General features: G+C 42.2%; 1 protein-coding gene and 1 long non-coding RNA gene across 7 annotated transcripts in view; one reads left to right on the plus strand and one right to left on the minus strand.

Moving 5' to 3' along the window:
• The window catches only part of LOC122562263 (uncharacterized), a 51,626-nt gene extending 32,984 nt beyond the window's left edge, over positions 1–18,642 (minus strand). For 2 of the 4 annotated variants that reach the window (XR_006315269.2, XR_015761437.1), the window contains exon 1: positions 9,144–10,221. This is a non-coding gene — a long non-coding RNA (uncharacterized LOC122562263). Of the gene's footprint in view, positions 1–9,143; positions 10,222–14,199; positions 14,321–18,598 lie in introns of those variants that run through there. The other 2 variants (XR_015761435.1, XR_015761436.1) reach the window with 2 other exon arrangements.
• Positions 1–20,785, plus strand: part of LOC122562262 (platelet endothelial cell adhesion molecule-like) — a 30,128-nt gene extending 9,343 nt beyond the window's left edge. Inside the window, exons 3-6 of one of the 3 annotated variants that reach the window (XM_043715033.2) lie at positions 3,854–4,162; positions 12,307–12,597; positions 15,192–15,461; positions 20,318–20,785. In XM_043715033.2, the coding sequence (XP_043570968.1) occupies positions 3,854–4,162; positions 12,307–12,597; positions 15,192–15,461; positions 20,318–20,406 (959 nt within the window). In that variant the 3' untranslated portion in view covers positions 20,407–20,785. The other 2 variants (XM_043715032.2, XM_088000725.1) reach the window with 2 other exon arrangements.
• Positions 20,786–26,818: the final 6,033 nt, after the last annotated feature.

Here is a 26,818-nt window from a genome sequence, read left to right on the forward strand (position 1 = left end):
GAGGGGAGAGCAGCAGCATTTGCTCAAGGCTTGGCTGAAGGCAGCCGAAACAACATAGATTGACAGACTGTCTGAAACTAAATTGCAGCGGATTACAGCCCTCTGGGCTACTTTGAATGATGCGCTCACCCAGACAGAAAGAGGGAGATTTCCTTTGCAAAACAGAGGTTATTCGAGTATGGTGACAAACCAAGTAGGTAGTTTGCATACTTGGCCAGAAAGAAGAGTGCCCCCTCAATCTATCACATCCATTGGAGGGTGTGCTGGTACTATCACCTGTGATTCCAAAAAGATTAACACAGCATTCACGAAGTTCTACTCTGGTTTTTATCAGTCGGAGGGCTGTGAGGACAGTTTGGCAAAGATGGAGTCCTTTTTTAAGACCTTGGACCTCCCAGCTGTAACTTCAGAGCAAGCGTCTCTTTTGAATGCCCCTCTGACAATCCAAGGAGGTGGTGAGGCAGATCCAGAGTGGCAAAGTGCCCGGTCCAGATGGATTTTGGAGTGAGCTTTATAAGGGGCTTATAGACATGCTGACCGGGCCAATGTTGGATATAAACAAATACTCGTACAACAGGACTGCCTCTCATCCTCTCTGAGAGAAGCAAATATTTCTCTTATTCTCAAGAGAGGGAAAGCCCCAGAGGATTGCACTTCGTATAGGCCCATTATTAAATGTGGACTTTAAAATTTTGTCAAAAATGCTGATGTTGAGGCTGACGTTGCCCTCCATCGTAAAGGAGGACCAGAAAGGATATATTAGGAGTCACAGTCCCTCTAATAATATTAGGATAGTGCTAAATATGGTCCAGATGTGCCAGCAAGGATCGACTCTGGGCTTGGTAGTCTCCCTGGATCCGGAGAAAGCATTTGACCGGGTGGAATGGCTATACCTCGTTTATGTCCAGGAGTGGTTTGTCCTTGGAGGGGTTTTTGCCAGGTGGGCGGCAGTGTTATATACTGATCTTAAAGCAGCAGTTCTCATTAATGGTATAAGGTCTGACAATTTTAGCATTGGCAGAGGCAGAGGCAGCCAACAAGGGTGCCCCCACTCACCGTTACTATTTACATTGGTGATTGAGCCATTGGCAGAGGCCACCCAGAGGGACCCCAATATAACTGCCCCAGAGGTGGGGTCAGGCAGGCATAAGATCACGCAGATGATGTTCTTCTCTTTCTAACTAACCTGACGATACCTGTGCCCCTTTTAATACAGTTGATTTGGCTCTTTCTCGGGGTACAAAATCAACTTTACAAAATTGGAAGCCATGCCTGTTGGGGGTCTTACTGGAGTACCCAATCTTGGGGGTAGAATCCAATTCCCTTTCGGGTGGTCACAGGAAGGTTTCCTGTATTTAGGCATTTTTAGCTCCCCGACCTTCGACCAGTTACATAAAGCTAACTTTGTGCAGTTGCTAGAGGAAATAAGACAGGACCTTCAGTGCTGGGAGGATCTTCTAATATCTTGGCTGGGTAGATTAGCTCTGGTTAAAATAAATGATCTTCCTCATATATTATACCTCTTGCAAATGCTCCCTTTGATGCTGCACAGGCAAGCACTACGGAGGCTTAACAGTTGGCTTGGCTCTTTTATCTGGCGTCACAGGCAGCCTTTTATTAAGCTCGCCAAATTGTAGCTTCTGCAGGGTTTGGGGCATGTGGGTCTTCCAGACTTTAAGAAAAACTAACTAAGTTCCCTGCTATCCTATGTGGCTGACTGGGCCTGCCAGGACCCACTGTCAATTTAGCTGGACACCAAGGCCTCCCAGGCAAAATGTCTCCTCATTTATCTGTTGTTCATGGACAAAAGTTGAGGATTGCTATGGACCATTGCAGAAGTCCGATTGTCCTTAAAGCATGGAGAATAGTGCAACAAGGTGAGGGCAATTTACAAAAAAGCTCCCCTTTTACTCCCATAGTAGGGATGCCAGGATTCCGGCTGGGATCGACGGATTCCAGCTTTAGGCTCTGGGAGTCCAGAGGAGCTTCCTGTTTGGGAGATTTATTTGAAGGGGAGGTCATAATGTCTTTCGAGCAGCAGAGTCAGAAATATGAGCTATCTTGGAGGGACCTCTTTAGTTACTTTTAGATTAGGGACTTTATTCAGAAAAACTCTACATTAATGGTTAGTCAAATATGGGAGGAGAGTGTTTTGGTCCACAGACACTCTCTTGGTCAGCACACTCTGTCACTTATTAGGAGGTAGTGTCCCAAAGGACATTGAGCGGCTGTGTGGAATCTCGCCTCAGGAATTGGGGATAGAGATCTCACCAGGGGAGTGGGAGGATATTTGGGAGAATGTAAGGAAGATTTTGATTTGCAATAAGATGCAGGCTATGCACTTGAAGGTACTCTACAGAGTCCATTTGGCACTGGAGTGGCCTGCGAAATTTAAGACAGGGGCATTACCAATGTCCCCCAAATGTAAAATAGATGTTTGTACTCTTACTCATTATTTGTGGTCATGCCACAAGCTTCATAGGTATTGGGGAGCTTTAGCGGGTGTTTTGGAAGGGATCTTGGGAACCAAGGTAGATCAGGTGACCCTCCTCCTGGGTTTGCCGAATCTCCCCTCTTTGGACGTGCCTGGGAAGAAATTGCTGAGTATTCTTTCATTCTGTGCGAGGAAGAACATTCTGATGAGCTGGGTGTCAGAGAATCCCCAGGGACTCTCGGGATCGCGTAGGTTAGTTATGGAGCACATCCCCCTGGACTTCCTTACAAGTATGGGGCACCAGAAAAAGGAACTTTATTTTAGGATGTGGCGGCCCTTTTTGAACTATATACAAGCGGAGCTATTGCCTATATTGGTTAGAGCCTCTGTGTAACCATGAGAGCTGTGTCTGCCAGCCTGGAAGCCCCTGGGAGGAGGAATTCTGAACAAATATGGGTATGCCAACTGATGCTCCTGGTGATGGGAAGCTTTGGTGGGATTGCGCTGAGTGTTGTAACTTAACGTAATTTAATTTAATTTGCCTTTAACTGTTCAACTCAGTTTCATTTAGTTTCTTTTTGTTTTGAATTAGTTATTTATTGAATTGTAGTTTGTGTAGCCTTTTCTTTCTCCTAAATTGTTTGTGGAGTAGTTTGTTTACTGTTATTGTTGTTATATTGCAAGATTGTTCTATTATTTTGTAGTAATTTTATATTTTCTGTAAAAAATTCAAAATCTTCTTCTCAATAAAAATATTTACTAAAAAAAGGCATTTAACTTCCCTTCATTGCTCAGACCACTGATTATACGAGTGGGATTGTTATGTTGAGGTTGTACAGGATGTTGGTGAGGCCTGATCTGGAATACTGTGCACAGTTCTGGTTGCTCTGCTATAGGAAGGATATCATTAAATTGGTTCAGAAAAAATTTACCAGGATATTGCCAGGACTCGAGGTTTTGGTTATAAGGAGAGGCTGGATAGGCTGGGATTTTTCCTCACTGGAGCATTGGTTGTAGAGAAATTTATAAAATCACGAGGGCTCAGATAAGATGAATGGTAAGGGTCTTTGACACTGCATGGAAAATGTCACTCATGGACTGTGTGCTCTGAATCTTACTGGATAAAACGTGTCAACTAAAAATGGGGAATATCAGCCAATAATAGTCTCTCAGCTAGACTAACCTAACGTATAATATATGTTTCAGAATGTTAGCATCTGTAGTTTTTTTACTTTTTGTGAATTGAGTTAGCAGTCTGATTGTTGCAGTGAAGCTCAAACTTTCTGAAGAATCTCTCTAAAATATGTAACCAGAAATAAATACACAATGTTCTCTTAACAATGGTTTCTGTGCAGATAGTACAGGGTAAAAATGTTGCACAAATTGAACTTAATTTCTGCATCTGTTCTTCTCTCTCAGGTGTGATTATAAACAGTGTAAAACTAAAATATAATCCTACAGATGCTGGTGGCATTAAAGAAGGAAGCAACATTACCCTGACTTGTTCTGTGGATATCCTGACACTTTCTGGTCAATCACCTCAGATTTCATACTTATTCTATAAGGGACAGACACAAGATGCCCTGCTGAAAATTGTTACAATTCAGGCGCAAGAATCTCAATATCTAATCCAATCGGCTCGACCCTCACATTCTGGATACTACAGTTGTAAAGTGGAAGCAGAAAGTCAAAGGGAGGAAAGTGCTTCCACATTCATAACAGTTACAGGTACTGTAAAAAATGAACCAAATAACTGATAGCATTGAATAAAAGGAAAGATATATAGTTTATTTTTAAATCCTTCAGCAATTGCCAAAGCACTTTATAATCAGTGAAGTACCTTTTGGAGCCTATGTCACTGATGTAATGTAGGAAGTGAGATTGTCATCTAATACACAGCAAATCCCACAAACAGTAATGTATTAATTGTGGAGTAATGATAGAATGGTGGAAATGATTATGCATCATTGACATCAGCAGTTATGAGCTAAATTCTGAGTGGAGAGCAGCATCACTGTGTACCAAAGAGAGAGGTACTAGCTAACGGAATAGTATGTACAGGTACTAATGTTTTGCAGAAACTACTAGACTCAGACCATAGGAAAGACTCCTCCTGTGAACAGAGGAACTAGGAACACTTGGCCCCTCAAGCTGACTCCACCATTAAATAGAATTATGGCTAATCTGATTACTCCATTTTCCTGCCTAGTCCCCATAAACCTTTCATTCTTTTGTGTATCAAAAATCTATCTACCTCTGCCTGAAAATATTCAAAGACTTCTAGTGCCTTTCTAAGATGAGTTCCAAAGACACTGGGCTCTCTGTGATAAAAAGATGCTATGCATCACTGTCTTCAATGGCTACCTATTATTTTTAAGCAGTGACCTCTAGTTCTAGATTCACCCACAAGAGGAACATCTTTTTCCACACATACTGTGTCAAGACCCCTCAGGATCTGGCATGTTTCAATCAAGTCATCTGTGCTCTTCCAAACTCAAATATATACAGGTTTAGCAAGTCTAACCTTAATTCATAAGACAACCTTCCAATTGCATATATTTCTCCAGTGAAACATCTCTGAACTGCTTCTACTGCATTTGAATTATTCCTTAAATAAGGAGACCAGCTCTGTACGTGTCTCACATGTGGTCTCACCGATGCCCTGTATATTTTGCCCTGCTGCATTACCTCCCAACTTTTGTATTCATTTTTTTATTTGTTTTACACACTCCATCGACTCTCCTAATTACTTGCTGAAACTGCACACTAATCTGTTGTGATTCGTGCACCAGGACATTCAGTTCCCACTGAATTTCAGAGCTCTGTAATATCTAACCATTTAGATTATATGCTTTTTTATTCTTTTTGGCAAAATGGATAATTACACATTTTTCCATTTATATTCCATTAGCCAGATCTTTGCTCATTCAACCTTTGTAGCCTTTTTATGTCCTCTTCATAATCTGCTTTCCTACCTATTTTTGTGTCATCAGCAAACATAGCAACCAGAACTTTGGTTTCTTTATCCAAGCCATGGATATAAATTGTAAGCAGTTGAGACCCTGGCACTAATCTCTAATTCATTACATCTGTCCAACCAGTGAAGTGTCCATTTTTTTCCAGTTAGCTAGTCAAGCTTCGATCCATTCTAATATGTTATCCCATACACTATAAACTATTTTATGCAATAGCATTTTATATGGCACTTTATCAAATAACTTCTGGAAATCTAAGTACAAGACCTTCACTTGTTTCCCTTTATCCATAGTACTTGTTACTTTCTCAAAGAACTCTAACAGATCGGTCAAGCATGATGTCCCTTTCCGAAAACCATGTTGACTCTGCCTGATTACATTGAATGTTATGAAGTGCCAATCTAATATTGATTCAAAATAGCTTCCAATATCTTCCCTATGAAAGATGTTAAACTAACAGATCTTTTTGAATAAAGAAGTTACAATCGCTATTTTACAATATAATGAAATCTTCCCTGAAACTGCTTTGCTTAATTGTGTCACTGTCCCTTCCACAGCCATTGAGAACTTCAGTGGTCCAAGGAGACAACAATGTTGGATTGTGGAAGAAGCATTTCCAGAGGTAGTGAACTGCATCAGCTATACATGTCAATGAGCAGAAGCACCAGATTAGTACATACCCCCATGCAATGGGCATTGCAGATGATGTCCTCATGAGATAACGAGTGATAGAAGAGACCTTCCAGATTTTGAAGCTGTCCTATATTCAATGCTCACTTCTGCCCAAAATGGAACCTCATAATTGTGTGAGCATGACATAACCAGACATCCCAAAGGCCAGAGGGGTCCATCAAGTTGTTTCTTACAGACATCCATAGGTTAGTTGTTGTGGGTATAGAGCATGGAAGGATGAACTCAATCATAACTGAATTGTCATCAGAGTACACAATACAAAGCTGTCAGAGCTTTTGCAGATAAACATTGGCCTAATACTACAGCACAATAAGCAAGTTGAATAAAATGTACAAAATTTGACAATAATCTTTGGAAATACTGAGGCTTCAGATGGGCCTTTTAGCAGGGAAGCCAAAAAGCAGCATTCTCACACTCTTGGGGAAAAAGTTAGGAAAATCTGCAGTCACCATTTTGAGTTACTCACCTTGTGGAGCTCGAAAGCACCACACAGGACACAATTGCCCAGCATGGATGCAGAGTGTTTCTAATGTGAAAAGACAAATCACTTCAAATAGCCCTGCAAATCTAAACACACACATAAAGGAATAAACCAAAGAAAATGTCTTTGAAAACTATAAAATTCAGGAAATGCAAATGAGGAAGCAATCAAGAATACAGATTTTAAGTTAAAAAAATCCAGATCAAAAATTCTGTCTCATTAGTCTGGATATTAAAGAATTCAAAACATAATTCAAAGTTCAGGTGTTACAGTCCTGGCTGACCATTTGAAATGGCTTAAAGCAGTAAAAAGATAAAGTCATCCGAGTCTTACAACTCATAGGCTTGCTGTCACATTAAAGAGCCAGATGACTGATGGTGTTTTAACCTTAGGTTCATCACACCTCAGGCAATGGGAGAGCTTGAGAGAGAGAGTCCTTCATGGTAACCTCATTTGCTATTAGGCCACCAAGAATTAAAATGCCAGTTTCATGTGGCAACCTCTTCAAGTAAAGGGTGAGATTACCATCACACTCAGTCACAAGGAGAATGAGATCAGTAAGACTTGACATTTTACACAATCAAAGAACACCATTCCTTAGCATAAATCCATGTATACAACTATGTTTACTGGAAGTAGTAGATGACATTTGGCAACAAGATAATAGGACAGTATCTCGTCTAAATTCGAACAGCTCTTTCAAATGTTTGGTAGGCTCAACCGTGAATATTACATTATGTTGCTTCCACGTGCTAAACAAATATACACTCCCAGGATGGAACCACACAAATTACTGGACAGAATTATGGAAGAGCTGGACAGAATTACGTGGAGGCATTGTACCACCAATCACAGAGCCAATTAGCTGAGGTTCAAAGTTCATGATGGATCCCAAGCTGAATGACTCAGAATGAATCACTTCAGACTTTGTGTAAACCTGACGCAATTAAATGAAACAGTCCAGACAGAAGTCTATCTACTGTTTTCAGTTTGGCAAAACTTGCCAACAGCACCTTCACCAAGTTTGACACAAATAGTAGGTTTTGGCAGATACTCCTCAAGCAGAAGGCCAGGCTGTTAACAACATTCATTTCACCATTGAAGCAATTCTGCTTTAACCATCTTCCCTTTGGCAGTTCATCAGTTCCAGAGATATTCCAGTGGACCATATTTGTCAGAGTTAGAAATACAGGACGTTTTAAAGATCAAAGGGATCAGTTTCAGAATTGAGACAGATAGGTGATGCTCATTGAACTTCATATTTCTTTGAGCAAGAATACAGTGATAGTGTCCCCACTTCTGTGTCAGATAATCTGGATTCCAGTCCCACATGCTCCAGAGGTTTGTATTAATATCTTTCAACAAGTTGATTATAAAATATTAAAGAAAAGAGCTGAGTCCGTAAGGGCCCTTTGGGTCAGTAGTAGTGTCCCTACTTGTAGATCAAATTCCACCTGCCCCACATGTCTGTCATAATATATCTGAACAGGTTGATTAAAACAATCTAAAACGCTAAGTTCTTAACGGTCACAAATTCTAACCCTGCCTCTCTTCCATGGCTATCTTCGTGTCTAGATGTCCTTGGAGAGGGAGCAAGTGATGTCCATCAACACTCTTGTGGCATTTAGAGAGAAGTGGGTACCACAGGGCCTGGAGTACGTTATCTCCCCCTCCACACTATTTTGGTTCAGTCCCCTACCTCTTGTCCTACCTTTTCCTCACTGTCATTATTGTAGCACCACACCTGGTGGACACTGCTAGTAAATTGTTGGTTTTTAAAAACTTGTTAACTGGGTGATTTGGTGGTGGGTTTAAAAAAATAGAGTTGAGTTTTTCAGGTCAGAAGGCCTGGGTTCAAGACCCACCTGGGACAGTCACATCTGATTGAGTTTATACTATATCTTCCACTGGCTGATTAGATAACTTGATGGTGGGTGTAAAGTTATCTCCCTCTGTTCCATGTTTATATTGTGCTCAGCTGTCCTTAGGTTGGGAGCAGGCAGTATCCACCAGTAGCCACAAAGCATTCAGGGAGATGTAGGCACCATGGGGGCTCGGGTCCATTATTCCAACCTCCCCCTCCCCCAACAACTTATTTTGATTTTATCCCCTTTCCTGTTTGCTCCCCTTTCTTAGATGTTGTTATCGTCACACTGCCCCTGGTGGGTGGTGTTTGTATTGGGTGATTGGCTAACACTTAAAGTTAAAAAAAACTTTTCCTCTCAGTTTTTTGATTTTTTTTGTTATTGCTTAACTGCCCCCATAGGCAGTGTTTGTTATTTGTTCACTTGATGATTGGTCAATTGGTAGTGGGTTTCTTTATACAAGGAAAAGCTGAGTTCTTCCCCTGCAGCTCTGTGAGATGGGGGGAGACATCATGACAGAGAAATGACCAGAAGGGAACGATGGTAACTGATGTTTGTACTGTCCTAAAGATTTACAATAAAACCTTTCTATAGCTCTGACAGTCTTTGACGCCTAATTCAACATATGAACTTTGGTGTTTGAAATAAGACGTTCTTCAGTGAAAAAAAAATAGTAATTTGTCACATGGACTTACCCATGATGATACAAGCAGGAAGTCTCCACTCAATTGCCAGTCAGAACAGTGATCCAGTCAGTGAACAACTTTCCCCTCAATCAGTGGCCATAAGAATAAGATCAGTGAGAGAAGTAGCACAAACATTTGATTTATGAAGTTCAGACTTTATGGGCAGGACTAATGGTAAGAAGGCAAATAATTAAAAATACAGTTTAAAAAATGGTTTAACAATGTTACTATAAAATTGAGACTCTACTTGGTGAGAGATGTAGAATAATATGGTAGTAATATAAATGATGCTGTAACAACTAGACTCTGAGAATAAAATAGCAGCAGTCAACCAGAGAGTCATACAGCCTTTATAGTATACTATACACAGTAACATTTGTAAATAAAATAAGCCTTGCAGAAACCTACCAGAGTCAGACTACAGTCTGTCATCTTCCTAATATATACCAGACCACAATTTACCAGAAGAGACTTTGAAATAGGACCCAAAAGTGGAATCAAAACACAAACCAATTATGCTGAACATCTGCTGGAGCTGTCAGTTGATGGGTACCACATCACGGAGAACTCCTCTCCTCTTCGTTGAATGTGCCATAGGATTATTTTTATATCCACCTGATACCTCAGAAGGGTAGAAAGGGTCTTGATTTAACATTTCATCCAAATGGGGCAACTCCAAAACACAATATTTCTTTAGTGTTGCACTGCTGCCAGCAACATAGTGTGTCCAAGGCATTGGAGTGGGCTTGAACCCAACACTGGGGAAAGTAATCGCTGATAAAATGCTGAAGTTTGGAGGTTTCGCATTTTGGATTGTGGAGAGTGTGTTGCTAATGTGAATGTGGCTGGCAGAGATGGATGTCACTGTCTGCACGTGCACACATCACACTGTTGCAACAGAGCCTTCTTCACCATGATGCATTTGTCAAGATGACATTGGTGAAGGAAATCTTTCTCCTGATTCATATAAACTGTTATTCCAGCTGCAATCAAAAGTCAGCAATTGGACTGGGCATGGATTTGAACATTCCAATCTGCCATACTATAACGATGCTCAGAAAATTGATTACAGTGTGCCAACACTGAGGTGTTTGACTCCATCCTGCAGTAACACGGCACTTCAAATCTGCACGTGCACTGTTGCAGCACTGTTTAGTGATGGCATTGACAATGAACACAGACTTTGGATTGAGCCACAGCTAACACCTCCGTGATCCATGACATGACCTTAAGTAAGGCTTTCACAATCGATAATTTTGTTTACTATTGTTGTAGATACATATGACAGAAGGGAGGATGCTGTGGACTATATTATATTCAATCATAAATCATTCATAAATAGCGTGTTCATGATTTTGCTACAAGCAGTGAACAAAGAGAAATAACCGTTTCACAAACAGAAATGTTAGAGCACAAATGGAGGCCAATCAGCCTGTTGAAATAATGAAATTGTAATTGAACAAAATCTTCTGAATTCCCCCAAGTTAGTTCACTGTAGAAATAATTTATACAGTTCCATTTCCTGCCTTTCCACACAGCCCTGCAGTATGTTGCCCTTGAGATCTTTTTCCAGTTCATAGCTTTGAACGGCAGTACTTTTCAGAACGTGACTTCTTGCAATTTAAAATGGCTCTTCAATTACTTTAGGTTCTTTTTGTTATTGTTTTAAATCTGTGCCCTTTGTTTCTCAATCCTTCTGCCAATAAGAACAATTTCTCCCTCTCAACTGCTTCATATAAACACCTCGCGATTTTGAGCAGTTTAGGGATCAGCCTTTTCATTTCATACAAATCATGCAGAGGGTGGTGCATGTATAGAATGAGCTGCCAGAGGAAGTGGTGGAAGCCGGTATAATTACAACATTTAAAAGACATCTGGATGGGTATATGAATAGGAAGGATTTAGAGAGGTATGGGCCAAGTGCTGGCCAATGGGACTAGATTGGGTTGGGATATCTGGTCGCTATGGATGAGTTGGACCGAAGGGTCTGTGTCTATGCTGTACATCTCTATGACTATTATCCTTACCAATATGTAAAGGAGAACAACATTGTAACTCCATTTAATTTCAATTAATGAAATAAATCTGGAACAAATTCTAATTTTAATAATGGTGGACCTGAAAATACCAGATTGTTGCTCACTGATATTTTTAATGAAAACAAATCTGTCTTATTTATCCAACCTGGCCTAAATGTGACTCAAAACCATCAGCGATGTGATTGATTCTTAACTGGCTTCTGAAGTGCCCAAGCTGCTCATTTACATTCAAGGTGGTGACTTAGGTCTATCTTCTTAAAGGCAATTAGAGACAGGCAATACACCATTGAAATCCCATGAATAAGAAAAAAGCAAACAAAATAGACGAGTTAGGTTCTAGAGGAATCAAATTATAAAGCAGAGAAGTTATAGTATGGGCTCTTGGTTAGATCATTCTTGGAATACTGTGACAAAAAGGCACAGAAGAAAGTGCAAAACAAAATTTAATGGAGTGATATCAAAAATGAGATGACATTCCTTTCCGAAAAGATTTAACAGGCTGGCATTTATTTATCTAGAAAAAGTTTACCCGATAGAAGCTATTAAGTTTATGAAAAGTTTGATAAACTAGACATAATGTTGTTTCCTTTGTAAGCAGAAACTAGAACTGGAGAACATTAAAAATCCTATTTTTAATATTAAAATTTCCTTACATTTTAAACTAAAATGTAGTACAAAAAAATTCCAATAGAGAAACCTCTTTATCCAGAGAGTGGTAAGAATGTGGAATTATCTATACTAAGGAGCTGCACTCCAAAAGCTTGTGATTTCAATTAAACCTATTGGACTGTAACCTGGTGTTATGTGATTTCTGACTGGCACCTCCAATACTGGCACCTCCAGATCAGAGAAAAAGGTAGAGTGTGTGTTCTTAAGACAAAACTAAATAAATACATGAAGGAATGGAATGTGTTGATGGAGGTCAGGTGATGAAAAATGGAAAAGGCTTGTGAGAAGCAAAAATACTAACATGGATCAGCTAGGCTGAATGGCATTTACCGCTATATAGCATGAGAAAATGGTTCATGGAAGTGCAGAATATGGACTGTTGAGAAGGCTAGATTAACTTATTTTACTTTCTTATTTGTCTATAGATAAAAATGATTTTATTATTCCCTGTTTGTATACCCCAGGAAATTTACAGACACCTGTATTCACCATACATCCAATGGAGGTGATTCTGGGAGATTCAACTGAGTTGTGCTGTACATCTGAGGAAATTCCTCCTCTGACATTCATATTCTACACATATAAAAATGGACTGAACCCAGTGCGTCTCCATGAAAATTCAAGCAAAAACAAAACAGTGACACACCAACTGAGGGTGACAACAGATACAGAGAAAAACTATAGTTGTACAATCGAAGTGCCTGCAGCCAGGAGTGTCTCAAAGCACAGTGAAGTAGTACAGCTCTCAGTACAAAGTAAGTTAGTTTGGGTATCGTGAAATATCTGAAGATTTATAAATACTGCTTCAATTATTGTAAATCTATGTACAGCAAAAGGTCCAAAATTCCACAATCATCCTCCTAGTCTCCTCCTGTAACTCCAGGGGCAAGCCAGTGAAATGTGCTAGTCCTGCAATGTGGCCTTATATTTGACATCGATCCAATGAATCTGGAAGACATTTATTGGGAAAACTGAGGATTGCAGTCCAAGAATCCCATTCTTTCTCTCCACTTTAAGCAGAAATGTCTCTCTAATTCTCCACTCTTTCTCCCAGTTAATATTCTTGTTTTTTTTATTTATGTGGCAGTGTATAAACGTGGCAGACTACTTTCTCCCACAGACTGAGACACACTCCCATGCCAACCCCACCATTCACCAGATTTTCCAGCTCCATCTGTGCCATTGCAAATTAGGTGTCCTTCCACTTAACCCATAAGTGTTATGGCTCAGATTAATTTTCAGGGCCTAGGAATGCCTTCATTTCTACACAGAAAGGAAAATCAGCAGCTCTCCTCAGCTACCAAAGATCAAAAGAAAGGCTCACCAGCCAAAAAGTGGTACAGAATGAGCTAACAGGAAAGCAATGTGTTAAAGGCATTAATTATGTAATATCTGACACTGCTTTCATTATTTACTCACAACATCTACTTTATATTTCAGATCCATTTTCAAATCCAGAATTTGAAATTGAACCATCAAATAAAATAGTTGAAGGAGATAAATTCACCATTAAATGCAGAGTTACATCTTTGCTTCCTCATGTCAAATCTCAATTAATCATTATAAAGGATACAACTCCAATTAGAATAGGAAATACTAGCTCTGTGGTATTTTCTAAAACAGCAAATGTAACTGACACAGGAAAATCTGGGTGCATGATGAGATATCTTGAACTGTAAAAAGACAAGTGACAGTGACAGGTAAGTCTGATATAGGAACCGGAGTAGTCCAGGCATCATTCTTGTAAACCTTGTGCAATCGCTCCAAGGTCAATATATCCTTCCTAAGATGTGGTTCCCAGATCTGCTCACAGTAATCCAAGTGGGATCTAACCAGGGTTTGTATAACTCCATCCTTATACTCCAGACAGTGAAATAGCCAAACAAAGAAATAAAACCCAAGAAAACTGTACATTAAAGTATTTAAATATGATGGCCCAAATATTCTGCAGGTATTCTGCTTGCTATAATTCTCACAGGAAATTGATAGAATCTTCAAAGAATAGAGGATGTGGGATTGGGACATTATCTGATGTTTGTACAGAGTTCAAGACTATTCTTAACTCCTTGCATGCTTAAGCAGTCAATGCATGTAACTAGACCTGGAAAACATTCAGGCTTAGGCTGACAAATGGAGTTAACGTTCATGTCATATAAACTCCAGGTAATGACTATCTCCAACAAGAGATGGAACCATCTCCCTTTGATGTTCAGCAGGTTTACCAATGTTGAATACCAACTGTCAACATTTTGGTGTATCCCTTTATTAGAAAGTCACCTGGACTATCCATATACATTCACTGGCTGTCAGAGTAGGTGAGAGACAAAGGGCTCTGCAGCAAGTAATTCACCTCCTACCTCCACAGAGACTGTCCATCATCGAGGGCAGAAATCTGAAGTGGGATAGAAAATACTCCAGTTGTTTTGATGAATGCAGCTCCTGTTGCTGCTGTATGCACATTTAGAGAGTGATGGTAACCTGAAGTGTTACAGAATTTCAGGTCATTAGTGCAGCCAAACATGCCACAGATACAAAGCTAACACCAGCAAGACTTTGCATTTTGATTAAAAATACTGTTAAGACCTCCTTTGCTTTGTGGTCTGCCCAACTTAAATCTGCCTTGTGCTAGTCCTGCAATGTGGCCTTCAATTTGACATTGTTCCAATGAATCTGGAAGAAATTTATTGGGAAAACCGAGGATTGCAGTCCAAGAATCCCATTCTTTCTCTCTGCTTTATGCAGAAATGTCTCTCTAATTCTCCACTATTTCTCCCAGGTAATATTCTTTTTTTAATTTTTGTGGTAGCAAGCAGCTCCAGACATGAAGACACACTGCACTGACCTTTTCCACTACCCTACCTCGTAATGTGCCTGTAGTGATTCACCAAGTTAAATGTACATATGCAGAAGCAAGCCCCAGCAAGGTTGGAGCTGGTCAGGTTAGCAATAGAGATCCTGACATAGAGGGTAGAGGAACTATAACAATGCTACTGGGTGTATAAATGTGGCAGACTTCTTTTCCCCCACAGACTGAGACCCACTCCCATGCCAACCCCACCATTCACCAGATTTTCCAGCTCCATCTGTGCCATTGCAAATTAGGTGTCCTTCCACTTAACCCATAAGTGTTATGGCTCAGATTAATTTTCAGGGCCTAGGAATGCCTTCATTTCTACACAGAAAGGAAAATCAGCAGCTCTGCTCAGCTACCAAAGATCAAAAGAAAGGCTCACCAGCCAAAAAGTGGTACAGAATGAGCTAACAGGAAAGCAATGTGTTAAAGGCATTAATTATGTAATATCTGACACCGCTTTCATTATTTACTCACAACATCTACCTTATATTTCAGATCCATTTTCAGATCCAGAATTTGAAATTGAACCATCAAATAGAATAATTGAAGGAGCTCACTTCACCATTAAATGCAGAGTTACACTTTTGCTTCCTCATGTCAAACCTCAATTAATCATTATGAAGGACACAACTCCAATACACGCAGAAATTACAAACTCTACGGTATTTTCTAAAACAGCAAATGTAACTGATACAGGAAAATATGGGTGCATGGCGAGATGGAAGAGTGTATCTCGAAATATAAAAAGCCAAGTGACAGTAACAGGTAAGTCTGATATAGGACCAGACATCACTCTCGTAAACTTTGTGCAATTGCTCCAAGGTCAATACATCCTTCCTAAGGTGTGGTTCCCAGGTCTGCTCACAGTAATCCAAGTGGGATCTAACCAGGGTTTTGTTAACTGCACTTCAGTCCTCCAGATATAAAGGCCAGCATGCCATTAGGGTGCTGGGTAATTTTCCGTACTTGTTTGTGGCATTTTAAAGACCAATGCACCTTAGCCCACTCCACCCTCCCCCCGAAATTCTCCCCACCCCATCCCAGGACAGCCACTGTGTTTAACTTTGAACCATCTATAAATGCGTAGCCTAAAAATGGTCTAAACTGAGCGCTGTTGTTTGAGTCAGGAACCAAAGAGTATAGTGGAGCTGGATTTGCTCCAACCATGTTTCCTCATTGTTTCGCCTGGTCTCTGGATTCCTACTGAAGTTATAGCAGTGGAGCAGGCGAAGACTGAAGGGAATTTCCTCTATTTTCATGCATGCAATAAATATTCCTGAACATTACCTGCTGCTTAGCTTATCACCAGCCAGATATCCTTTAAATGAGATTTGTAATGCAAACTAAAAACTGGAGTGAATAACTGCAGCGGGCTCGGTGCAGTTTCGCTTCCCGGAAACTGTTGAATGTCAATTCAAAGCAGTGAGAAGGTCAGAGGCTCGCACTATTTCAGCTCTCCATCCCAATGTGCAACTATAAGATTCTGGTTAACCTGGTATAAAGTGAGAAGGAAAATTCCCAACTTCCAGACTCTCAGTCCTATTCAACAGCTCAAAGTATTGGGACTTATATCAAGGTCCCTGCCCACCAGAAGGATTGACTGGCACCTTGCTTGGGTTCTCAGCTGTTCAAAAATTCTGTGCAAACTAAGGAATTTTTGCCTCCATTATTTACCTTTAAATGGCTCATCCCTTTAAATTGCAGTCTATATGTAGTTTTAAGTAATTCTTTTTTCTTAAGCTTTTTCTACAAAGGCAAAGCTGCCCAAGCAATTGTGAATGATTATGTCAAAGGTCTGCCACTGCAAAGAGCAGGTTTAATTGCTTCAGTGAGAGGCGTGCCCCGTCCCACCGCTACCCCCACCACCCCCTCCTCCCCCCCAAATTGAGGGGAACACCTGACTTTAAAAGCTGCTCCGAAGGGCACATGGCTCCACAGTTCCACTTCTTGCCCAACCCCTGCAGCTAGCTACCAGCCTGGGTGCAGCACGCCCTGACGCAGGTAAAATGACAGCACAGACAAAATGAAGCCTTTAAGTTGCCATTAATTGGCAACTTATGGATCACACTAGGTTAAAATACAGGCAGGCTGCCTGAGGCCTTTCCTGCTGATCCTCAGGGCCAGATAAGGGAAACACGGACACAGTGATGCTCCTGACATGGACCATCACCCATCTGACCCATGCACAGTAATCCCACCCTCTGATCCAGGCTCAGTAACCCTGACCACTGTCCCGAGCAGTGACCTTGCCCCCTGACCAGAGCACAGTGACCCTGCCCGGACCTGTGCACACTAACCCTGCTCCCTGACCTGAGCACAACGATGTTCCCCTCTGACCCAAGTATAGTGACCCTACTCCCTGACCCAAGCACAGTAACCCAACCCCCTGATCTGAGCACAGTGACCCCCGCACCCTGACCCGAGAAAGATAATTCTGACTTCTGACCTGAACACAGTGATTCCGCCCCTGACCAGAGCACAGTGACCCTGCCCCCTGACCTACACACAGAACCCTGCACAGTGACCCCACCCTTTGACCAACATATTGTAACCGTCCTCTGACTCGAGCACAGTGACATCGCTCTCTGACCTGAGCACAGTGACATCACCCTCTAATCCATGCACAGTGACCCCACCCTCTGACCTGTGCACATGACTCCACCATCTGACCCGAGCACAGTGACCCCACTCTCTGACCTGTGCACATGACTCCACCATCTGACCCGAGCACAGTGACCCCACTCTCTGACCTGTGCACATGACTCCACCATCTGACCCGAGCACAGTGACCCCACTCTCTGACCTGTGCACATGACTCCACCATCTGATCCGGGCACAGTGACCCCGCCCTCTGTCCTGATCACAGTGACCCCACCCTCTGACCTATGCACAGTGACCACACACTCTGACCCGAGCACCGTGACCCTGCCCTCTGACCTGAGCACAGTGACCCCGACATCTTGCTTGAGTACATTTACCTGCCCACTGACCAACGCTCATTCTATGCAGTTTTGACAATATCGATTTGGAAAACTTTCCCTGGAGGATGGTCAGTAACCAGAGACACAGATTAAAGACAATTGGCAAAAAAAAGTTCCAGGAGATAAATAAAGATAATATTTTTTGTTTTTTATGCAATGTGAAATGCATTAGCTGAAAGGACAAAAGCAGTACTTAGAATCATAGAGATGTACAGCGCAGAAACGCCCTTCGGTCCAACTCATCCATGATGACCAGATACCCTAACCTAATCTGGTCCCATTTGCCAGCTCTTGGCCCATATGCCTCTAAACCCTTCCTATTCATATACCCATCCAGATGCCTTTTAAATGCTGCTATTGTATCAGCCTCCACCACTTCCTCTGGCAACTCATTCCGAACACGCACCACCCTCTGCATGAAATCGTTGCCCTTTAGGTCCCTTTTAAAGCCTTTCCCTCTCATCCTAAACCTATGCCCTCTCGTTCTGGACTCCTCTACCCCAGGGAAAAGACTTTGTCTATTTGCCTATCCATGCCCCTCATGATTTTACAAACTTCTATAAGGTCATCCCTCAGCCTCCGATGCTCCAGGGAAAATAGCCCCAGTCTATTCAGCCTCTCCATATAGCTCAAACCCTCCAATCTTGGCAACATCCTTGTAAATCTTTTCTGAACACTTCCGAGTTTCACAACATCTTCCGATAATAGGGAGATCAGAATTGCACACAATATTCCAAAAGTGGCCTAACCAATGTCCTGTACAGTCGCAACATGACCTCCCAACTCCCTGGAACGTCTATGATTCTATGACTCTAAACAATGCAAGAGCAGATGAGTGGCATTAATTGAACAGTGAAGAGAACAATATACATAATATAAATTCATAGAATTGTTCAAATAAAGAAAACTTGGTGCACTTACTGTGGTTTTGAAAGAAGGTTAATAGCGCATATGTGAAACCTCAGATGTTTAGCAGATGCTACCACCTTCTCACACAGGAAGTGTAAATTATACAGATTAGAAGTGAATGAAATAGCACAGCATAGCATAGCATAGCACAGTTGTACTTACCACAGTACAACTATCAGCACTTGAAACTTTTAACTGTGTGACTGCAATGAAAAGTAAATAGCAATGATTGGTCACAATAGAAAATGTTGTTCTATTTTAATTTCAACATGTTATACATTCAAACTTATGAAGAGTTCCTGAATGTGCATACTTTATTACTTTATAAATATACTTTGAAAAGTTTACAATAAGTTGAAAACATGGCCCCAGCGAGACAAAAGACATTTTCCAAATATCCATAACTCTTGACCAGTAATGCGTTTGTGTATGATTCTCCAGATTAGAACAAAGACTACAACAAAAGCCCCTTGTTGTTGTGAAAATCTTTAGGATGTCCTAACATCATCAAAAGGGTTGTGTGAATTAAAATGACTTTTTTCTTTCCCTGTAGCTTATTCTAACTTTTACCAATATATACAACACATTTGCTCTTTAATCACCACTTCGGGTGGAAATTTTGAGTACTCTCATGATTTTGGCGGTGGTGAGGATTATTTAATCAGGTGGGGATTGGCGAGTGGGACACCCACCTTCACCCGAAATGAGACTGTGGCACAAATGGCATTCCTGCCTCACTGCCAAATGAGATCCTTAAGGGCTTATCCTATTGCTGGTTTTAACCCAGAGGTGGACAGGGGAATCAGCATGTTGAAAACAGGAAACTGTGGCATTATTGCTGTTATGCTCCTAGGAGGGCGGGGATCCCTTGTTTTATAGTACTCAGTATCCATTGTGAAGGTTTTGACATCAGAAGATGGGTCCCACTTCCTGGCATCACTCCACAATCTGAGGCTAGGAGCAGTGCAGTCCCAACAGCAGCCACCGCTTTGCTATAGTGTTGCTGAGAACAGAAGAGCTGCTGGCCTCTGATTGGCGAGGGACAAAACCACTGCAGATGCCGGAATCCGAAGTAGGCAGGCAGGAGGCTGGAAGAACACAGCAAGCCAGGCAGCACCAGGAGGCGGAGAAGCCGACGTTTCAGGTGTAACATTTCAGGTCCTGAAAAAGCATTATACCCGAAACGTTGACTTCTCTACCTCCTGCTCCTACCTGGCTTGCTGAGTTCTTCCAGCTTCCTGCCTATCTACTTCTAATTGTAGACAGGAATTCTCCATAAAGTGCCTGATGGTGCTTGAAACAGCAGGCCCTCTTGAAAACAATGCAATGCTGGGATCTCACCAACCTTTTGTCCAGTGATGAAAATGTGTTGCTGGAAAAGCGCAGCAGGTCAGGCAGCATCCAGGGAACAGGAGAATCGACGTTTCGGGCATAAGCCCTTCTTCAGGAAGGGCTTATGCCCGAAATGTCGATTCTCCTGTTCCCTGGATGCTGCCTGACCTGCTGCGCTTTTCCAGCAACACATTTTCAGCTCTGATCTCCAGCATCTGCAGACCTCACTTTCTCCTCAAAGATTTCGTCCAGTGATCCAGACTTTAATTGCCACCACAAAGTCCCTCCCTTCATCTTAGTTTGCTGCGAAGTTGTTTACTCTGTCAATAATTAAATCACAACTTCACTTGTCTAATCATGGATGTTCAAAATGACAATTACTGTGTTCTCTTTAAGCAGTGACATCTCAAGTTGAAATACCAGTCCCGGTGGCTTGGATTTTAGCTACTGCACTGTTCCTCAGTGTCAGCACCGTCTGCTCCAACTAAAGAAGCTCAGACAAACCTTTGGTCATTTTGAAAGGATAAGAGAATAACATGTCAATGATGTGGAGAATATTTCAAGGAGCAGTACCAAATGGAGTTTCCTTACATATTTGCATTGCTATAATTTGGAGGCCTTCTCCCTTTGCTGCGTGGGAAATCATCTGGAAATGCAATCAGTTAAATTTGATGGACCGCAACTTTCTGAAAAAAGGTCACATCCAGAAGGACTATAGTAAGGCAATGGGAACATTCAGCTTTTATGAAATAGTCACAGAAATACTTTCTTTTGTTCCACTGCAGGTAAAAGCTACTTTGTAATTATCAAGAAAATGTTGTTTTTATAATGTTTAAATAATCTTAAATAAATCTATTCTGAACACTTTCAAGTTTGACAACATCTTTCCAATAGCACGGAGACCAGCATTGAACACTGGTCCAAAGTGGCCTAACCAATGTCCTGTACAGCCACAACATGACATCTCAACTCCTATACTCAGTGCACTGACCAATGAAGGCGAGCGTGCCAAACGCCTTCCTCACCACCCTGTCTACTTGCGACTCCACTTTCAAGGAACTATGTGGCTGCATCCCTAGGTTCCTTTGTTCAGCAACACTCCCCAAGGCCCTATAACTAACTGCATAATTCTGCCCTTGTTTGCCTTACCAAAATGCAACACCTCACATTTATCTAAATTAAACTCTATCTGCCACTCCTTGGCTGATTGGCCCAACTGATCTACCGTTTACAAATTACTATTATGTTTTTGAGATGCTTTGAAAAACTGTGCTATTACTTTGGACAAGCATGTAACAATACTTGCCTCAGAAATGTTATAAAAATATTGCCACTTACAATATACTCTCTGTGGAAAATGATATTTTTCAGGAGAATGTATAGTAGTGACCTGACATGACAGGGATAGCAGGGGACAATAAACAGATAATTAATTAATCTTTAAATCATGGCTGCAAAATCTGTGGAGTGGGAGTAGGATTCTACATAATACAGAATTGCTACAGCAAACATTTCCCCAACGTAGCCACGATTCAAAGATCCTAGCCGAGAATTTAATTCACAATCTCATCCAAATTCAGGCTGGATCACGACTGAGACTGAGGGGCGGTTTTAATGGTAAGGTCTGTTCCCAATTACTGGCTCAAACTGGAATTTTCCTTCAGAACAACTCCTTCCCTGCTCACTGGAAATGAACAGATAGAACAGCAAATGGTCCTGGTTTACTCTACCACCTTCCCATGTCCTACTGCTTCTTAGAGTTCACTACATGTAGAAGGTCACAGAGGATTATGGGAAGTAGTTGCTTGACAGGAAAGGCCTTAGAAAGGCTTCAATTCCCTCGAAGCTGGGCCCATACCTTATCTCCTGAAGGCTTTAGATTTAGTCAGGATTATCCTTTTCTTTTGAAACTTTAGATTCCAGGTTCAGACTGGAGGCCTGTGACCAGCAGCATTCTGCAGGAAATGGGGCTGGGTCCACTGTTGTTTGGATGAGAATTTAGGAGGCATGGTTAGTAAGTTTTCAGATGATACCAAAATCGGTGGTTTAGTCAACAGTGAAGAAGGTTATCTAAGATTACAAAGGGATCTTGATCAATTGGGCCAATGGGCTGAGGAGTGGCAGATACAGTTTAATTAGAATAAATGCGAGGTATTGCATTTTGGTAAAATTAGGGCAGGATTTATACAGTTAATGGTAGGGCCCTAGGTAATGTTGTTGAACAAAGAGACCTAGGTGTTCTTTGAAAGCTGCATCACAGTTGGACAGAGTAGCTAAGAAGGGCGGCACGGTGGCATAGTGGTTAGCACTGCTGCCTCACAGCGCCAGAGACCCGGGTTCAATTCCCGCCTCAGGCGACTGACTGTGTGGAGTTTGCACGTTCTCCCCGTGTCTGCGTGGGTTTCCTCCGGGTGCTCCGGTTTCCTCCCACAGTCCAAAGATGTGCAGGTCAGGTGAATTGGCCATGCTAAATTGTCTGTAGTGTTAGGTAAGGGGTAAAATGTAGGGGTATGGGTGGGTTGCGCTTCGGCGGGTCGGTGTGGACTTGTTGGGCCAAAGGGCCTGTTTCCACACTGTAATGTAATCTAATCTTAAAAAAAAAGGCATTTAGTGCACTTGCCTTCATTGCTTAGACCATTGAGTATAGGAATTGGGACATTATGTTATGGGTGTACAGGATGTTGGTGAGGACACTTTTGGAGAGCTGTGTGCGGTTCTGATCGCCATACTAAAGGAAGGATAATATTAAATTGGAGAGAGTACAGAAGGATTTACCAGACTGTTGCCCTGATGTAGTGATTAGAATGAATTCAGCCAAGTAACCCTCGTAGAATAGAGTTCCCTGACTGGGGCTATTAATCTGGCACAGTCCGGGATTCTTGGAGAACTGATAAAAAAAAGTGTCAGGTGTTCTATTCACGGTAGGATCCAGCTTGGAGCTGGCAGGGTCAGTGTCATGTACTATGCACGGATAAATAAAGGGTGACTTGGTAATGGCAGACGTTTTCCATATAGGGACCAAACATAGATTGTTCTCTCCCCACAACCTGCTAACTCCACCACTATTTCTCTTACGTTGATCCTAAGAGAGTGATAATTACTCCTTTATAACAGGAACAGGAATGTCTTGCTGCAGTATTAAAGGGTCAAAAAGTGTGGAGCTGGAAAAGCTCAGCAGGTCAGGCAGCATCCAAGGAGCAAGAGAATCAATGTTTCGGGCATAAGGCCTTCATCAGGAATGTAAAGAACTTTGTTGAGACCACATTTGGAGTATTTAGCACTGCTGCCTCACAGCGCCAGAGACCCGGGTTCAATTCCCGACTCAGGCGACTGACTGTGTGGAATTTGCACATTCTCCCCGTGTCTGCGTGGGTTTCCTCCGGGTGCTCCGGTTTCCTCCCACAGTCACAAAGATGTGCAGGTTAGATGAATTGGCCATGCTAAATTGCCCGTAGTGTTAGGTTAAAGGGGTAAATGTAGGGGTATGGGTGGGTTGCGCTTCGGCGGGTCGGTGTGGACTTGTTGGGCCGAAGGGCCTGTTTCCACACTGTAAGTGATCTAATCTAATCTATTGTGCACAGTTTTGTTTTCCTTATCCGAGGAAGGATGATTTGCCTATGGAGGGAATGCAACAAAGACTAATTACCAGATTAATTCCTGACATGGCAGGACTGATGTATGAAGAGATACTTGATCAGTTCACACTATGTTCACTGAAGTTTAGGAGAATGTAGGATTAGCTCATAGAAACCTACAAAATTCGAGCAGGACTAGACAGGTCTAGACAGGACTAGACACCCTAAGCAGGAAGGATGCTGGAGCTGTCCCTGTAGTTGTGTGAGGGGTAGTCCTACAGTCAACAGGAACCACAACAGTTTGGTAATGAGTGAAGCTGTAGGCTGTTTCTTTAAGCCTGCCTTCAAAGCTTAGACCATTGGACAATGGATATTATGGAGCTGTCCTTACATGCCGAATGCCAATCAACTTTAGGAAATATTCAGATTTCCTGCTGGTAAAAGATGGCCCGTTATCTGTGACCAAAACCTCCGGGAGTGCATTTATTGCAAAAGATGCTCACAACTTTTCAATCATCATCCCTGTGTTTGACAAATGAAGTTGAAAAGTGTGGTGCTGGTAAAACACAGCAGGCCACGCAGCATCCGAGGAGCAGGAGAATCGACGTTTCAGGCATAAGCCCTTCTTCAGGAATGACAAATGAAGTCTATGCATGTCTAACCACTTCGAATGAGCGTCCACAATTATTAAAAACATAGAGCCCATGAAAGGACTGGCAGGGTTTATCCGGCCATTCCCACAAATGTAGGAGACAACTTTTGTCCCTGTTGGCACTCTGGGCACTGTCCCACCAATGTAGCATCCAATCCTAGCCAGCAGACATAACTTACTGCTAAGCTTCATTCTGGAAACCCCTGGTGAAATTCAGCCCGTATCTGGCAGCGACCTTTGCTCAGGACAATCACCCTTGCTCCCAATAATATTATGCCATCTTCTACAGTGATCTGATCTCACCGGGTCCAGGAAGGTCTCAATTCTAGTTGTGGGACCCTTTGGTTTCCCCATCACCACCAGCTTGTAGACCTGCAGCTTTTTCAGTTATTAGGTGTCTGATGTTTCCTGAGGCACCCATCATTAAAACCGTTCAAGAGTTGGTGAATTTAGTTAAGAAATATTACAGTCCCGAGCCTCCTCTAATTTTGAGATGCTATTGACTTTACGCAGCAGTTCAAGAACCAGGCGGATCCATGAGAGAATTTTTGACGAGTTAAGATGACTGGCAGAGGCATGTGACTTTGGTCTGACCCTTAATGAGATGCTGAGAGACCATTTGGTATGTGGGATTAATGATGTAACAATGCAAAAGCGCCTACTAGTTGAAGCCCAACTGGACTTCAAACAGGAACCAAAACTGACTTTGTCATTAGAAAATGCAACAAGTTGAGCATATGAGTTCCAGGATATTCTAATGAAAGTGAACACTCTCATCAGTCTGACTGAGCTTGGAGGACATTACATGAGTGAAGGCAATTGCATAGCCTCACTCAGGACACATCTTGAACAGAGGAACTCCAGATCAATTCACAGCAAAATCCCAAAATGAAGCCAAGCCTCAGCCAAATGGTCAACACTTTCTTCAGGATCGAGCTAGCAAGCCATTGTAGTTGCTGCCAGTATGCGGACTCGAGACAGCAAAAGAGGCCGACTAGGCCTGAATTGAGTAAGAGAACTCATTGACTGGTATCCGGGAGAGTGCATAACCTGGAAAGCCCATCTACGTCTGGCTTGGAGGAGTTAAATTTAACAGCAAGGTCCAAAATGGAACAGCAACATCCAAATCAAAACAAATCAAAATAAGTGTCTGGTTAAATGGTTACCTGTTTTGAATGAAGGTTGATACTGGCGCAGTTATATCAGTGATTGCAGAACTAGTCTTTAACTAAATTCACTGTGGACTCCAATCCTTAAGTTTGTGCAAGACCTCAGCCAGAGTGAGAACTTATACCAGGGAACCCCGACTGAATAAGGGTACAACTTAGGTTCCGGTCTGGTATAAGAAGCAGCTGGTTCAGATACCACTGACTGGAGTAAAATGCTTGGGCCCAAACCTGATTGGGTGAATTTGGTTGAGAAAGATTCACGTTGATTGACTTGACATTTTCAATTAGAAGGTGGCTACCTTAGTGAATTCCTAATTAAGTACTCTGAAGCTTTCAGGAAAGTCTAGGGACTATCAAACAAGCCAAGGCCACCTAACATGTTGACCAGAAAGCAATTCCATGATTCCACAAGGCCCGCTCAGTGCCATTGCCTGACTGGCAAATGTAGAGGCAGAACTCAGTAGGCTGGGAAGCAAAGGAATCATCAAACCAATCCTGAGCGGCAGTGATCATACTGTGAAGCCCGGTGAGCTTGGAGGACATTACATGACTCGGTTCACTTTTGTGGGGATTTTAAACAATAGGTAAGCTGCCTTTCACAGCTGGGTAAAGACCCGATCCCTCACAGAGAGGATTTATATGCAAAGCTGGCAGGAGGCGCTGTGCTTCATGAAACTGGACATGAGCCAAGAGTACCTGTAATTGCAGTTCGATGATGATTCCCAGAGAACGCCACAATTAATATCCATAAGGGTTTGTACCAATATACCAGTCTGCCATATGGGTATCGTCAGCCTGTGTAATTTTTCAGTAGATGATGGAGAACATTTTACAAGGTCCACCCCAGGTCACTATTTATCTAGATGAAGTGTTAGTAACAAGGAAGATTAAGAAAGAGCACTTCGAGAATTTGGGCATAGCCCTTAGATATTTCTCCCAGGTGGGTGTACCCCTTAAAAGGGAAAACATGTGTGTCCACGGCATTGAAAGTGACCTACTGGGGTTGCAGTATTGACAAAACCAAGTTACACGCCTTGGAAGATAAAGTGAGGGTGACCAAAAATTCCCCAAGTCCAATGTCTGTACCAGAGGTTAAGTCTTTCCTTGGGTTGATGAATTATTATGGCAAGTTCATATGTAGTTGAAACTTTATTGCTGGAACAGCACAGCAGGTCAGGCAGCATCCAGGGAACAGGAGATTCGATGTTTCGGGCACAGGCCCTTCTTCAGGAATGAGCAGAGAGTGTTCAGCAGGAGAAGATAAAAGGTAGGGAGGAGGGACTTGGAGGAGGGGCGTTGGAAATGTGATAGGTGGAAAGAGGTCAAGGTGAGGGTGATAGGTCGGAGTAGGATGGAGGCGGAGAGGTCAAGAAGAAGACTGCAGGTCAGGAAGGCGGTGCCGGGCTGGAGGGATTCGGCTGAGACAAGGTGGGGGGAGGGGGGATGAAGAAACTGGTGAAGTCCAAGTTCATCCCCTGTGGTTGGAAGGTTCCCAGTCGGAAGA

Source organism: Chiloscyllium plagiosum, unplaced genomic scaffold (genome assembly GCF_037043375.1).
Source record: "Chiloscyllium plagiosum isolate Xiang-an unplaced genomic scaffold, Cpla_swu_hap1 HiC_scaffold_25, whole genome shotgun sequence".
In the NCBI taxonomy this organism is placed as follows: Eukaryota; Metazoa; Chordata; class Chondrichthyes; order Orectolobiformes; family Hemiscylliidae; genus Chiloscyllium; species Chiloscyllium plagiosum.